Source organism: Dermacentor andersoni, chromosome 7, assembly GCF_023375885.2.
Source record: "Dermacentor andersoni chromosome 7, qqDerAnde1_hic_scaffold, whole genome shotgun sequence".
NCBI lineage: Eukaryota > Metazoa > Arthropoda > Arachnida > Ixodida > Ixodidae > Dermacentor > Dermacentor andersoni.
In genome coordinates, this window is record NC_092820.1 from 177,835,076 (window position 1) to 177,851,725 (window position 16,650).

Consider the following 16,650-nt stretch of genomic DNA (forward strand, 5'->3'; position numbering starts at 1 on the left):
TTACCCTCGCGACCAGTCATCTCAGGACGCGCTTGTTTAAGAGGTATCCTTTTTTCCACGTGCTTATCCCATGCGTACAGCGTGTCATTTATTTTCAGCTTATCGAAAAGGAGCACAACTTTATCACCGCATGCTCGGTTTCGTTTTGAGGGCTCCCATAACTTCCTGCGCGTTTCACGAACTGCAAACGAAAAATCCTCCGACACCGATAAGTCTGTGCCTTTGAGCTTTGAACAGTTGCGCAGAACTGTCATTTTTTCGGCAAAAAAAAAAAGCGCAATATGACGGGTCGATGTCGATTAGCTAATCTTTTGCCAACGCGATGGACGCGCTCCACAGTCTTTACTTTTACTTTCAGCAAATGGTTGAAGATTTCGTTCTCGACATATTTCTTCAAAGATGCGGGGCCTTCATCGCTACTTTCTGGAATACCATATATCACAATATGTTCTCTAAGTCGCCCATTTTACTGTTTAAATGTGCGACTTGCTTTTGAACCGCACTAACAGTTGTTTCACACTTTTTCTTTGCAGTCTTTGAGTGTTGCCAGCGTGTTCTCAATGAGCCCGTGATTGGGCTCCTTACTATGGTTAGGAAAGTTGGGCAATGTGCAGATGCAGAAGAGAAAGCTAGATGTATTTCTGAAGGTGTCGACTGCCTGACAAGCAGGAAACCATGCTCACTTGGGGCAACACTAGCGGTGATCAAAACCATTCATTACCTTAGGAAGAATAATCTCTCTTTGCTGACTGCTGATAAGGAGGGTGGTTTCGTCGTGTTGCCCAAAACGATGTATCATGAAAAAGCTAAGCAGGCAATTGAAAAGAATTTTGTTCCCCTGGAAAGATCTGGCAGGAAAGTTAAGGCAGAGGCACTAAAACTGTGTGAACAGATCAATTTGACAGGACTACACAAGTCTGTAAAAGCGGCGAATATGCCGGGGCTGAACGTATATTTTTTTCTGCAAAAACCCACAAGGAAGGCATGCCTCTCAGAGCAATTGTATCCGAGAAAGAAGCCTGGCAAGGTCTGGTATCAAAATACCTAAAAAAGCATCTTAGCCAAATAGACGTAGAAGATCCTTTTCGTGTGAGCAACTCAAAGGATGTGATTGAATTTTTGGGTGAGCAAGATGGTGCTTCACAAGCCAATTTTGCCTTTTCAGTTGATATTGAGGAGCTCTTTTATTCCATTCCCCAAACAGAGTTGTTAGACGCAGTAAAAGAGCGGATTGAAAACTGGGGGGCTGTCGAGTTCCAAAATAGTAGCGGGGTTTCCGTAAACGACTTTGTAGCATTAGTTGAGTGCTACCTCTCTTCCACCTACATTTGTTTTAACGACAAGTTGTTCGTGCAGAAAGATGGTATTTGCATTGGCTCCTGCATAGCTCCTATACTTAGTGAAATTTTTTTAAGCCAATTTGACAAGCGCGTGGCAGCGCGCATAAAACAGGAAAAACGCGTTGTGAAGTGTTTTAGATATGTCGATGATTTTATTGTGTTTGTGAATGTTGAAAACGAGAGCGACAAACCTCAGGTTGTAAAAAGTGTTTTAGAAATTTTCGGTGATTGTTCTGGCAAATTAAGGTTCACGCATGAAGTGCCGATGAACGGATGTCTCCAATTCCTCGAGCTGTGTTTGCACTTTGGCACAGGGCACATCTGCTGGTCGTATCAGCCTCGCACAAAAAAGGAAATTCTAGCATACAATTCGGCTCACTCAAAATTGGTTAAGAGGGGCATTGCAAAAAATTGCCTGCGTGGTGCTCTCGAAAAGTCCTGCCACCATAAAATTGAGGTCAGCTTGCAGAAGCAAGTGCTCCGGTTGCAGAATGCAGGTTTTCCGAAAGAGATCGTGACAGCTGTGGCGGAATGCCTCCTGAAAGAAATCAGAGCAGGTGGACGCCCTGGCGTAGCAGGCGAAAAAAGCTGCAAGAAGCTGAAATGTACAGCTATACCGTACGTGCACCAGCTATCGCACCGGCTGAGAAAAGTTGGAGAGAAGTGCGGTGTGGACGTGATGTTCACTGCCCCCGAAAAGCTGGTGCGCATGTGCAAAGCCGTAAACGAGAAGAAAAAACCGGTCTGCGCCATAAAACATGCATGCATGTTTGTACCCTGCATTGTTGGGGTCGTATACCGCATACCTCTCTCATGCGGTAGATGCTACGTGGGGCAGACTGGCCGCTGCCTAAATGAACGGCTACGAGAGCACCGAACGCTGGTTGATTCATTAGCGGGGGGCGGCCATTTGGCCATGCACTGTAAGCGATGCGGGTGCGTGCCTGCGTTTGACACCTGCGTTTTTCTGAGGCATATCACATTGACAGGGAAGGTGATAACTGTGTCAGCACGGCCTCACTTGCCTTGTCCAAAAAAGAAAAAATGTACTTACAGAACAGTCTGCCACATTTTGATTAGAATGAGATTGTACTTTTTTAACACTGTGTGCGCATGCACCAACGAAATGTATATATGTACCTTCGTTCGCAGTAACAAACCAGTTGATGTTTAGCGCTCGTCCTGTCGTATTCTCTGTCATTGTCCCTGCTACTTTGCGCTATTCTTTTGAATAATCATGACACACCAACTAGCCCAGCTTTCTGCTTTGATTGCTTTGAGTGTTTGGACGCCCTGCATACCGATTTGAAGTTCAGTTTGGGAAGCCTTAATTTCTGTGACGGTGTGTAAAATCTGTTGCAGAACATCGGAATCAGGATCAAGATTACCCTTTGCATCAGAATCAGAACCTGGGTTTTCCTCTATGTCGCCACACATAATTAGGAATAAGTGAACCATGCGAGACACATTGTGTCACTCCTTTTGTGTGACGGTATATAGTCTCCGGCGTCTCCTGAGGTGTGAAAGCCAGTTTTCTCATCGATTCAGTGCTCGCGCGATTAACTCGAGATGCCTTCAGTTGTCACCATCTATTATTGCAACGGTCACGCGCATCGCTGTTGCTTCGTTAGTTCAACCTTCTTTGTTTAGACTGATCCAGGGAAGTGATTCAGTTCGTAGTCAGCAAGTCAGTATGCTGCGGCCGGAGAAAACGCCGGTTGCGTTTAACTTGTCCGCTTGTTTCATTACTTCCTCGAGTGACGCCGCGACGCTGGCAGATCGCTGGAACCATACACCCGTGATATGGTTTAGATAAGGTGGAAAATAATATCATGCGGAACAGCGCCCATCATCAAACACTGCGATAACCGTTAAAACCATAAGCAATATGAATATCACCCGTTACATTGTCTAGCTTTTCCCTAGTTGTACAGCACTTCTCATGCAAAATTAGCAACTGGAAGCAAGGGTCGCGAGGAGTTAAGAAATTAAGCGGTACACTAAGGGAGAGAGTTGAGGTAAAAACGAAACAGGAAGGAAAAGTGAAAATTAACAAATTTAACCGTTGTTTGTGAAAGTATTTGTGGATCAACATACTTTTCTTTAAAAAGGAAGTAGAGAAAACGCCGCTGGAAGTGGAGAACAGTTCCGTGTGTTTTGAATGACGCTTCTACAGTTATCAGTCGAGCTGCCTGACGTAGTCACTTCTCTGCTGTGGGTGTTTTTCCAACCTTCCGCGGTGGGCGCAGTACGTCTGGAACCGCAGCGTCTTGGGCTCTAAGCGGTTGTACGGGACTGGCGGCCACGCATCGTTACGCAACTTCCCAAATAACCGTACGAGTCGGTTATGGCACTTGGCAGAGAAGTAAACGGGGGATCCAAAAGAACTGTGAGTGTTCCGAAAAATATATTTCTCTAGAATTCTTGCAGAGCTAATTCAAAAAACGCTGCTAGAAATCTTTATTTCACACTTTCGCTTGTTTACTTTTTCTTGGCAGTGTTCTTCGTGCGCTTCTTTCCTGCGCGAGTCCATTTGATGTGGTTCCTTGTTTGCCAAGTAAAGGAGACGTGTGCACCTCGCAGTGTGAGGTATTTCGTTTCTCGTTTGCGGGTTTACGCGTCTTTATGGCGAATGGTGGGCCTTATTCACATTTGTACTACCCCCACGCCTCGTTTGCGTAGAAAAGTTACCTTGGGTTGCCAACACCCCCTCCCCGAAAAAAGATCTGGGTACGTGCCTGCGTAAGATGTGCATAACTCTTTCTATAATTTCTGTTCTTCACGAACTCTTGCCATTTCGTCGGCTGTTGTGTGCTGTAATTTGCTACTAAAGGTTCTTCATTCTTGTCTTTATAACTTGCTTTTGCTGTTTTCGCTCACCCTTAACTAGAACTACTTTCTTTTTATCTTATGTATAGGTTTTGAAAGAGCATAGGTTTGATTTTTTTTTACAGGGTTGATGAACCACAACCCATAGTACCCTGTACTATGCTAAATCGCGCACCTGTACCTTATGATAGTTATCGTTTCATTTTTAACCACTCCGGCCTGGCAAAGGGCAGCTAACAGTATTGCACGAATAAATAAATTCAGTGCTCAACCTATTTGAGGCTTTGTGTTCGCTTTCTGTTCTGTTGAAACTGCTATCTAGTGTTTCAGTATTGCTTGTGCTAAATAGAAGAAGAAACTTTATTAAAGAATAGTCCGGCAGTTCTTGCTGTGGTGGCCTCAGGTGGCGGCTCGAAGTCCTTGGACTCGGGCGGCATCTTCGGCTTGCCGGACTGGTCGGTTCGGCAGAGCTGGTCTGCCAGCTCTGAACTTCTGATAGCCGCCTCCCAGCGGCGGCGACGCCTACGCAGAAGGTCCCCGGCGGCTCCCGCGTCCGGGGCGGCGTTGGGAAGAAGCGAGCTCGAGCCTTCCCGTACTCTGGCAAGGGCCGCTATTATGGACGCGTCGCGAACGCAGCCGGGTTGATTACCGTTGTTGCCGGCACATTCCCAGATCATGTGTCGCAGCGTTGCTCTCTGTCCGCAAGCTTTACACGCGTCTGTTGGATATCAGTGGATAGCAGTGGTGTAAGATAGCGGAGCTAGTGTAGGTGTGTGTCTGTAGCAAGCGTAAAGTTACGGCCTCGTTCCTGTTCAACTTATCGTGCGGTGGCGGGAATGTGCGTCTTTCGAGTCTGCTAAATACCTTTTTTGGCAGAACAAACTTGTCACTGTTTTATTTTCATTCGACTTCGAGGCAGCCCAAGGTATCTCCACTCCGCAGGCATGCTCGTGATGCGGCTCAGCAGAAGTCCTCGCGAACAACTGCCACGTCACAACGTCTCGTCACGCGCGAATGCGGCAGAGACGCACAGCCACCTTAGGCTGCGTTCACACTTGGTTTCGGAGCAGGCGGAAGCGGAAAAGCTGGACAAAATCCGCCCGCCTAGGCGGAGAAACGGGCGGAAAACGAGGCGGCGAAAAAATCGGTCGGAGACCGATTTTTTCGCCAAGGCAAAGCGGAAAGACGTTCCGCTTTACCGGAAGCTGCAATCGCATGTAAACATCCGGTCGAGAACTTGCGGTCGTAAACATGGCACCGAAAGTGTCGGCTGCTATGCTGATCGACGCCGTCAAAAGCCACCCCGTGCTCTATGACGAGACTCACCGTCTCTACAAAGACACGTGCCACAAGAATGAGATTTGGGCGAAGATAGCCGAAGAGCTGGGAGTGAGCAGTAAGTACTCGCACATTTTCTCTCGCTACGCTGGTGGTGCTTTGTGGGTATAGTTTCGGAAGTAACTTATACCGAGAATGCTTGGTCAGCGCCGTTGTTAGGAGCAAGTGCGCGCCGTGCTTTCGTCTCATTTCATTTACTTGTCATTGTAATACTTATTGGTTTCTTTTGCGCCAAATATTGAAGCAACGCATGTAGAAACCGTGTTTACAGCACCTAGCACCGTGTGGACTGTAACGCAGAGGGTCGGATGGGTATATCACTGTTCCTGTCGCCGCAAGCCAAGAATCCTGGCAAGTAAATCCAAAACATCGAATGTAGGCATGCTGAACTTGTGCAGCTGCTATATGCAAAAACTTCGAATGAATAAATGAGGTGCATGTTGCACGCACGCTGTCTGTGCCGCGAGCGCAACCGAACAAAGGTGACACTGTACGCCGTTTTTTTTTTTGTTAAACAAACGGCACTCCAGCCAAATTCAACTTTGTACATGCAAATTCAGCCATTGTGTTTTATAAGAGCTGTTCAGGTGACAGCATGTGGTCCTAAAGAATACTGCATATGCATTCATGCAAACATGCAGTTATCTCTTTTGCCACTACCCTTTGCACGGCAAAAAAGTCTTGCCTTGATCACAGCATGTGTAGCTGGTTCACATTTACTGGTGGCCTGTCATTTAAAATTGCAACTGTTGCGCAGGTGCGTTATGCCAGAAGAAGTTCAAGAACCTCAAAGACACCTACACGAAAACAAAAAATCAGATCAAGGATTCGATGAAAAGTGGCGCTGGTGCCCATGACGTGACCCTCGTGAAGTGGAAGCACTTCGAATAAATGACGCGCATAATGGAAGCTGCTTATCAGGAGCCAATGTAAGTCCTGTCTGTGTAGTCACAAATTGCCTTGAAAGTTGTTTGCATGGTCAGCTGTGTTGTTGAGAGTAAGATAAGTTACCATGCAGCATCATTTGATTTTATTTGTTTGAAGGGCTGTTAGTGGCTTGCTGTTTACCTTTCTGGTATACTTGGCAAGCATGACATTCATAATATTCACCTCTGCTGCATTTTTTACTAGCTGCTTCTGCGAGCAGGAACTGCAAGGGTATCTGGTTTCGCTGTTCTTCGGTGCCTTATTTCATATTTTACTTTTCTAGCTTGTGCAGCAACCTCGAATTTGGCTCCTTTGATGGGTGAGTGAATGACTGACATGCATATTTGTAACATCTCTACAGTCTGTAGCGCATGCTAATTCACATATTCTTCAAACTCCATGACAACGCTCGCTGCTAGGCTGGCCAGTAGTTGGTGACAACTTCAGTGTCAACCAGAAGGACACATCATTAATGTGGCAGTATTTTGTAGGTATGACTGTTTCCTGATCATTAGTGGGCCTGATTGGAAAAAGGGCAACGCAGGCCAAATAGCTAGGACTCATATGTCTATTGCGAAGTACTACATTAAACTACCGATTTGAAACAGTGGGTAATCTACGAATGCATAAGTTAAAGCTACATCTGTTGTGAACATTAATATGTTTAAAATCCTCATGGTACTTTGCCTAAGCAAAAAAATTCAGTGGCTTGTGCATACATTGCCATCTCCGATTATTCGAGTGTGCATAATAATTTGATGGTAGGGACGGTAATGAGCAAGTTCTGAGAATGTATTTTATTAGTCACTGTTTAAACACCACACATTGTTAAATTGCACATTGATATCAGTGAGCGCCAGCTGCAATTGGTTTATTTGTTATTTATGCAGAATGATCGTAGCTGAAGGCGCAGCAGCAGCCAGTCACGGTATTGAAGATGTACCAGCAACAGGAGATGCAGACGACTTCTAAGAGAAGGTGGTGCCAGAAAGCTTAGAAAGTGGACCGCATACAGACACACAACCTGCAAGCAAGACAACGGAATGATAAATGTAATTATGGTATAAAGTTCCCTAAAAAAACAGCAAGTGTTTTTCTTCAGGCAGCCTGACGACGTAGAAAGTGATATTGAGCCAGAAGTGGTGCTTGACACAACTGAAACGTATGTAGGACTAGGTGCCCCTACCCATTTATGTATACAATACCAAAACTAGCTCACCAACTTCATCCCTTATAGGGTACCAAGACCAAGAAAAGTGGCAATGACATCCAAACATCCCCAGCGGTAATGTAGAAATTGGTATCGTGATAGTCAACAGTAGTGGAGACATCCTTTTCTTTGCAGCCCCGATGTCAGTGGTCCCTCCAATGCGGCAGTTGCTGCCGCATGCCTTGACCACCTGAAGGCAGTTGGAAAAGAGCGCCGACAAAAAGAGGAGACCCAGGACACTGTCTACCATTTCTGCATGGCAGCTGCTGGATTTTTACGGTCACTGCCATCCGATGACCAATTTGGCTGTATGTGTGCAATCCAAGCCACAATTCAAGAAAAAGTAATGGAAGTGAGGGCTCGGAGGAGCGAAAAATAGTCCTGAAAACATAGCTGCATGGTACAATGTACATACACTCTTTTTTTCTCTGATATTTATCTGTGATATTTAAGTGCCATTGCGTGTTTGTCATCTTACACAGTTGACTCCCATGTCGCTACTCACGCCAGCGCTCCCATACTGCCCCTTCCTCTGCGAAGGCGCTGAGTGGTCTGTGACTGTACATACAAACATGTCTTCCTCAAATTCTTTGCCTCAACATATTGTGAAATGAAAATACATAGAGCTGTGCTCAAATTTTGCATTAGGGATTATCGTAATTTTCAGACTATTTCCCGCTATTACTATGTCAGGTATGTAAGTTGTAGGCATTTTCTTGTTTTGAAATTCCACACTCATACTCAACAATCATTACCTAGCAGCCCTGTGGCTAGTTTTAGTCGCATTCCATTTTTTTTTTCTGATACCATGTATCCCAGAGCCTATAGTGCCTCGAACAAGTCCTCTATGGCAGAAAGTTAGTATCTGTCTTTTTCCCCTAGTACTATGTGTGATACTTAAGCTCTTGTGCAAATAACGATAAGGGCTTAGCGTGTTCAACTCATCCTACACTGCACAGAACTATACAGTACAACGTTTTTACCTGTGATACGTATTTATTGAAAATACGAGTGATATTTAAGGCCTTGTCCAGGACAGTAAAAATAAGGGTTTGTTGTTCTTTGATCTCGATCCGTGGTATACAGAACTGCACAGTACAATCTGCCAAGTTTAAGATTTGTGTACCAAGTCTGTACATGTGATAGTTAAGCTCGTCTAAAGTTGTGAAGTAAGTGTTTGGAAAGCGCAGAACTGCGCGGTACATTTAGTACCCATTTTTTATCCTTTTGATATAAATTGTACCCTCAGGATCGTGGAAAAAAGGGCTAGTCATGCTGTGCACAGAGCTGCACAGCCTAGTGTTTGTATCCAGGTTTTCGTTGAAAGCGTTTTTTTTCTAAGCTGCGCTATGTTTTTAATCGCAGTACTATTTGCAATACGGTCACATGTATACAAGAAATGTTTATTGCAAATAAAGACCTACTTTCTATCTGGTGGTATTGATGATGCTGTCTTGCCAGGGGGCCCTGCCATCATCAGAAATGCAGTACTGGCAAAGCATGTCCCTCACAGCATATGCTTGCCTAAATAGAAAATAAACAGGCAAGCAGCACAGTTAGACAACAGAAGTGTGTGCAGAAAATGTACTACGGTATGTTTATAACACAGTACATCGTTTTCTGTCAAGCATTAAAATAAAAGGTGATATTTGGGCTTAATCTGACATTTAAATACTCGGAGATAATCACAAGTTTTAGAATGCTGGGCCAAAACAAAGTACCTAATATGGCTTGTTTGCTACATCAGCAATGTACGTTTCCAGATTGCTTTGTGCAAGATGCTGTACAGCAAAGCCCGAATTTGTTTATAAATTGTTGCTGTGAGTCCTTTATTTTAATGTGTCACAATATGAATGTCTTGGAGAACATAATACTTTTGGCTAAAAGGTAGTCTTCCAGCAAAGTAGGTTCGAACTACAAGTAGATAACAGATAAAAACAGCTGTTGCTAGAAAATAATTGCACCTGCATCCAGAAATGCTTTTTAAGCGAATGGGCTATTCAGCTCGCATATTATTTTTCAGTATGAGATATGCTTATGTACAAATCCATTATGAAGACAACGCTCTACAACACAGATGCACGAGATCGTTTGTTAAACTAGACATACCTGGTTGAGTTAAAGCCTGTAGATTGCAACGCAGACAAAGCATCTCTCCAGCTGCCTTCAGTCACTTGCCCTTGCCAATCCTCGCAGTCAGCAGTTCCAGGTGGACAGTATGCAGCTCGAGATCCAGGCGATTCATGAAGTAAGAAATTGTGTAGCGCAACCCAAGCACACACAATTCTGTTTACATTATCGTCCTTTGCTTTAAATGGCCGTCGAAGAATTCGCCATCTCTGCCATAATGCCAAAAGCATTCTCAACCACTCTTCGAGCTCGGCTGAGTCGGTAGTTGAATTTTCTTCTCTGATGTCTCTCTTCAAATTGCTGACTTGCATCAGATGTGTCAGCAAACAGCGGTTGAAGGGCTGTAACAATGTACAAGATAAACTTGATGTAAAGAAAAATTACAGAAAAGCAATGTGCCACTACAAGAACACACAGCACAAATGGCATAAAAAGACTGTTGTAACTTACTTTTGCGAGAATAAGGTCTCATCATAAAGGTCTTCCGAGGGAAAGCCTCATCTCCAACAAAATAATAGGGCATCTTGCCAATGCTGCCAATCTCGGAGTCTTCAGGAATTCCAATTTGTTTTGCCAAGATCAACTCCTGGAACTTGCTACGTGCAAACACGCCACCATCGGACTCGCTGCCGAAGTGTCCAATTTCGACATACAGAAACCTAAGGAAGTACACAAAACATTTTATATTAGAAGCAAATGCATGTAGAAGTGTTGTTATTGGGTATATTTCAATATGTTCAAATGTATATATGGGTCAAACCTCCCATCAGTTTTATCTTGTAGCATTCATCTCTTTCTTTCACGGAATAGCTAATGACGACGAGATTAACGTCGTGTAATCTGACTTTTGTGTTGTATCTAACTGATGCATGAAATGGTTAATGGATATAAATACTAATGATTTAAGTTCGAAGTCGTGTATATCAAGAACCACTAATAGCCCACTTCCTCATTATATTACCATTCACTTGGAATCTGCTAATTCTTAGTACACTAGGAGTAACTTGGTAACTAGGAGTCCACATCATGGCTAATCTAGCTTGGTTGCTATATACCAAATACAATATTACCAATGTTAACCACATGCTTGGCTATTTATGCTCTAACTTCCCTACTACCCTTCCTTTCTTAAATTAATGGCTGAACAATGCAAATTATCCGTACCTGTAACTTGCATCACTTATCGCAAGCAATGACTTGCTGAAACTACTTTTGTAGTTCCTGTTTAAGGTTCCTGATTTGGCAGGGCACTCAATGACCACGTGTTTGCCATCAATGGCTCCAATACAATGAGGAAGATTCCACTTTTCTTGAAACTCGTTTGCAACCTAATTAAAAAAGCAGAATTAAACACTAATGAGCGAAATCCACATTATAAAACAGTAAAATCTCAGCAATTTGTGCAAAGCCTCATGCAACGCAATCTGAGGTAAATGTTGCTTTATAGTTTTGCTTTTACCTATGCAACACTGACTGTGCAGAACACACAGCCCATATTGAGTGTTGCAATTCACAGTCTGTGATTGAACTATTACATGTTCAAGAACCCCAGGTTGTCCAGGTTAACCTATAGCCCATCACATCGTACCTCATAATGAGAACATGGTTTTGGCACATAAAACCTCAGCATACAGTGCTACACTTATTGTTTCTTAGATTCCGACTGCATGTACAGAACCTAAAATAGGTACTGAGTAACAGTATGTGAAGCTCTTCAAACTTACATTACTGAGCACATGCAAACCTTTGAGTTGCAGTGCGTTAATACTCAATATCTGTGTCTCTATAGGAAATGGCGTCTTCTAGTTTTGCTTACTGCAGAGACAGAAGCTTTCAATGCTGTTCCTAATGACTCAGTTATACAACTGCAGTAGTCTAATCTGCTTTAATACAGTTTGAATTTGATTAAGTAAGAAGCAAAATTAGGAAAGTACATACCTGTGTGTTTAACAAGACACAAAATTTCAATCTATGTGTACTTAGTTATTTCATATGGAAAAATGGAGCCTTCTGAGCTGGTGTATGAAGTGTGAATTCAGCTTCGTGATTTCTCCAAAACAGTAGCGTCTTCTCTACTACACTCGCGTTCCCGAGCACAGGGTAGGAACCTTTGTTTGGAACAGGTGAAACATCCTCGCTGAAGAGGTGCACAATGTGACATATGTACACTGAGAAGGGCAGAAAAGATGAGCACCCGTGTTGTCTGCCAACTCGCTTTGTCTAACTCCTGGGTATGTGTGTTAATTTGCTCGGCACTTCTAGCAAGTAAATTTATAACTTGTGCAAAAATTAACATGCATTTTTCATTGCGATTTTGACTTCAACTTTCATTTTCTAAATAATCAAGTAGGAAGCACTAGCCATGGCCAGTGTATGGTGACAGAGATTTTGCTATTTTCATCAGTTATTAGCAATACAAGAAATGCACGCTATCATTTGGCATTTAAAGCTGTTTGGTGGGCATGCGCGAATACTGGATCTTTAATTCGAAGTGAATAGTGACTTAGGACGAATATTTTCGAACCTAACGTATGTTGTGCAAAGTCGCGGCAAACTCCAATGAAATAGTAAACTTTTTTATTTACCAAGAATAATTTGGGAGTTACGAAGTGAAACTGCTGTTTACTACTTTTGTGGAAGAATGAGATCCAAATTTGGCGCAGTAGAACTTGTTAAAGAAATGTTGAAGGTATAAAGAGGTTCATTATAGCAAGACATGATTCATCTGCGTCTATGCACGCAAGAAGCTAATAAAAAGAACGCAAGAGTAAAACAGTGCACAAATTAAAAATGGAGACTTAAAATGACTAGAGGAAGTGTAAACACGAGATAGTGCGGCACAGTGGTTTTATTCTGGTTAGACGTCTCGGCTACAATTATTAGACGTCTCCGCCTTTGTGGTGCAACCGTTGCGGCGCATGCCTCGCACGTAAACACACTCCCCCCATACCGAGCTCCGTTACAATAATCCTGCCCATTCTTGATGTGCTTCACTGCACGGCATTATGCTTCGCTGCATGACAAAACTGTTCATGAAAGGCGCCGATCATGACACTTTGTAAAAACGAATACTAATGTTTCTTTAGAAGCGAATATCTATTAACACAATATTCGAATATTCGCAAAGTCCAATTAATTGTTTGGATATTTTGCTTACCTTGAGCCACTCAGCTGCCGATGACGGACATTTTACATAAACAGGGCCAACGACCTCCCAGATTGCTTGACAGACCTCGGCAATTATCTTGCAGGCGGTCGACCGTCCAGCCAAGAAATTAAATGACTAGGTCCTTGTTGTTTCGCCAGCAGCCAAAAATCTAACGGAAGAAAAACGCACACACACGCCTAGCTTTTAGTAAACCCATAACTCTTCCTTCGTATGCACGAAAACACAGCACGGGTGCATAAATTCGAAACCATTGTGCAATCAAAACATGGACATGACAGTGCTTACCTCACAGCCAAAGCTAGGCGGTGGTCTGGCGGAACTTGGTATTCGCTTTTGTTATTCTAGGCCCCACCAGTTCCAAGAGTCGATCAAAGCGGCATCCTTAAATAGCTAGCAAAAAAGAAAGCACAGTGTGAGCATTCAACAAGACGAAACAACGAACTGTCAACAATACTTACTCGCGGTAGTACTCAACGTCGCGTGACCTGAGGTGCGGCAACAAAGCGTTGGCGTGGCCCAACATCTTTCGCTTCTGCAAAGCTGGACGAACCCACCATCGCCGCTTCCGAGGTGGCCGCTTTTTCCGTTCTTCATTGTCCATTGACAGAAAGCAACTGGCCAGAAGTATCATAGCCACTTCCTCGTCCATTGCTGACTAAACTAAAGCTGCAGACGACACACGCAGTTGCGCGATACGATAGCTTGTAGTAACTGATGGGCCAATGAATAAACATACCCCTTGAAATGGTATAATGAAGAGCGCCACCACGCGGACAAACGCACGCAAACTAGATGGATGTAGGCGAAAGCGGCAGTGGTTTCCGCTGCAGTGGCGAAACAAATGTGAACATCTTGTACATGCGCGGAAAAAATTATCCCGCCGGTTTGGCTCTTCCGCCCGCTTGCCGTTTCCCAAGTGTGAACGTATATGCTCCCGCAGGGACAGGACCACTAGGCCACCTCCGCTCGCAGCGCCACCGCGTCGCCGCAATAGCTGCCGAGGCGGTCGAGCGGTGGCCTTCGCGCGTGTTGAAGCCGGCGGTGACAAGTGCGTTTCTAGCATTTCAGACGAGGAAGATCGGACATGAAGTGTAAATGACGAGCTGTCGCGCTTTTCACGTTTGCCTGCGGACATTACGTTTCGTCAAGCATCAGACATCAAACATCAAATTTGGAGTTTGCATTGGCTCGAGGGTTGCACCGGTTTTGAGCGGCTTGTACCCAAATGTTGTCGATAGAACGCTACGACAGAACAATCTAAAGGAATAGGCAGTACGTACCCCTACATACGTAGATGCTTGCCTCGGGATTTGTTTGTGCGATAACTACACCGAGAAAGCTACGGAGATCTTGAAAGCTTTTAGGGAATGTGGCGGATGTCTTGCTCTTCCGCTTGAACTTATCCGGAATAATAAATTACTGTTTTTAGATCTGGGCCTAACGGTCCAACAGCAACGTGTCTGTTGGTGCTATTCGCCAAGGGCAAAAAAGAAAAAAAGTGAAACGCTTCTTAATTTTATTCTTACCATCTCAGACTTGTAAAACATGGGATAGCTTATTCAGCTCTTAGGTCTGCTATCGCTACGTCAAGTCCACACGGCATACCACAAAGTTTTTCGCAACAGATAGATAGGCTGGAGAAGGCTGGCAATACTGCTCATTTGTTATCACTAACCTGTGAAAAGCTTTCAAAATGGGTAAAAACTGCTTTACAAACCAACAAGAAAAAGAGAAGAAAGAAAATAAGGTTTGCTGTGGTGCCTTTATGTGCACAGGTTGTCACACGGTTTACGGAATGTGGCCGGTAGATATGATGCCAACATCGCATTGGTTCACCAAATTCCACTCGTGTGTGGGAAATCGGAGCGACAGGTGCCTATATCATACTAAAAGAACACAATCATTCACTTAATTAACAACCCTGACGCGTCGCATTGTTTTAACGGTGGTCGTACACCTTTGTTTGAGGACACAAAAATTCTTTCAAGATACACGCCAAACTACACGCGAAATAATTGAGGCATATCATATTAAAAGATCAGAAGAGACTTGCGCTAGCCAGACATTAATATCATGCGTCCATCCCAAGTAGTGCCTTTTCTTGTTTAGTTTTGCAGCGAAGCTGTCTTTGGCTAGGATCCGGGATTTTATGGCGTCTGCGCAGGAAAGCTGTCCCCTAAAAACTCTTCCCTAAAGAGTGAGAGTGGTAGAGCCAACAACAAAAGCAAACGCATAACGCCGGTCGCGTCGGAGCTGTGTGTCTAACACGGCGCAGCTGTCTCTGTGAATGTATGACGTAGCGCGTGACGTAGTGCGCGCCTGATAAGGTGACCAAGGCGAACTTTTTGTGCCATTTCCCTCCACCGTTGCTGTGGGAAGGCCACGCCTGACGGTAGCAACGAATGTGTACGAGGAGCGACCGCCACGCCAACCCGGCGGCCCGCGGTGTGGTGGTCGCAAGAGCCGACGACGCATATCGCGAGGACGAGAATGGCGCAAGGAAGAGGCCACGAGGGCGGGATCATACGGCGCCTACGCGAGCTTCCAAAGAGAGCTTCGCAACTTCCGACATCAAGCTGCCGAGATCGCCTGGATAGGGTTCGATGGCGGCCTCCCGGAAATCAACGGCAAACGGTCGGACGAGCGACTGCGGAAGATGTGCTGACGCGGTGCTTTCCCGGTGTTGGGCAGTCACGTGAGATGCCTCGGTTCGGTGAACCGCATGCACAGCTCTGCTAAAGCCGTTTCTCGGCGACGAACGCGTACCCGCATGTGACGGTGTGTTTCCAACGCCGATCGGATCAGCTTCGCTGGTCATCCACACGGAGTGGAATGGCTCTTCTTTAAAGCGAACGCTTTACTGGCAGCGAACTTACGATTTCGCCGTGGCGGTGCTCCGAGGAGGCATATGGCGTCACAACGCGCGCCTCGCCGCGGATATTTCTCTCTCTCTCTCTCTCTCTCTCTCGTTCCCTAGTCATTACTGCGCATGCGCCACTAGTAGCACCGCGCCACAGGTGTTCCGCCGCTACGCAGTGCTGCGCCTTCCCGCCCGCCGTTTTGTATGACGTCACACCGCGTTCCTCGTCGTTGCGCTCGCCTCCGCTCGCTTCGCCAGCTGCGTCGCATGCCTGATAACATGTCGGGGAATTGAAAAGGAGAGCTCGCGTGCGCCGCAACCATAGTCGAGGCGGCAGTATGGACGGCGACAATTCTGATAAGCAGGAGGAGGCCCGGAATCGACATCGGAACGAGATGAAGAGGAAACGAACCGCCTAGGAAACAGACGAACAGCGCGCCGAGCGACTGGCTAAACGCCGCAACATAGCTAGACAACCAGACTAACCTGGACTTGCAATCAAGATTAACCAAGGCTAACCACGCTATGCCTCAGCTTTCGCTACGTATATCCTGGCATAGCCGAGCTAAGCCACTGCCAATTTTATAGTTTCCCTGCTTCCTGGTATGTTTATCTGTTTACTGATACTGTTCAAACCATGTGACGTTTCTTTGCTGCTGTTCTTCCAATCACATATGCATATATCGTTTCAATGAGAGAGTCAGCGCTCGTCCTGTCTGCTTCTAGTCTTCGTCTGTATGTTACCGTCGCCCATACTTTTTCGTACGGTCGTGGCTAACAAACATCTCTCGTTCGGGTATCCTTATACCACGAACCGCAAGCGTTTCAGGTATGCGGACTTGGAAAC

General features: G+C 45.1%; 2 protein-coding genes and 2 pseudogenes across 2 annotated transcripts in view; 3 read left to right on the forward strand and 1 right to left on the reverse strand.

Moving 5' to 3' along the window:
* Nucleotides 1–16,650, forward strand: part of LOC126533280 (uncharacterized) — a 33,598-nt gene that overhangs the window by 13,346 nt on the left and 3,602 nt on the right. The window lies entirely within an intron of this gene.
* Nucleotides 906–5,211, forward strand: LOC140219473 (uncharacterized). The gene is made up of 2 exons (XM_072289279.1): nt 906–2,334; nt 5,089–5,211. Exons 1-2 carry the CDS (start codon nt 985–987, stop codon nt 5,209–5,211), a joined length of 1,473 nt encoding a protein of 490 aa, XP_072145380.1. The 5' UTR covers nt 906–984.
* Nucleotides 4,832–7,406, forward strand: LOC126533282 (transcription factor Adf-1-like; annotated as a pseudogene).
* Nucleotides 6,935–13,592, reverse strand: LOC129385264 (uncharacterized; annotated as a pseudogene).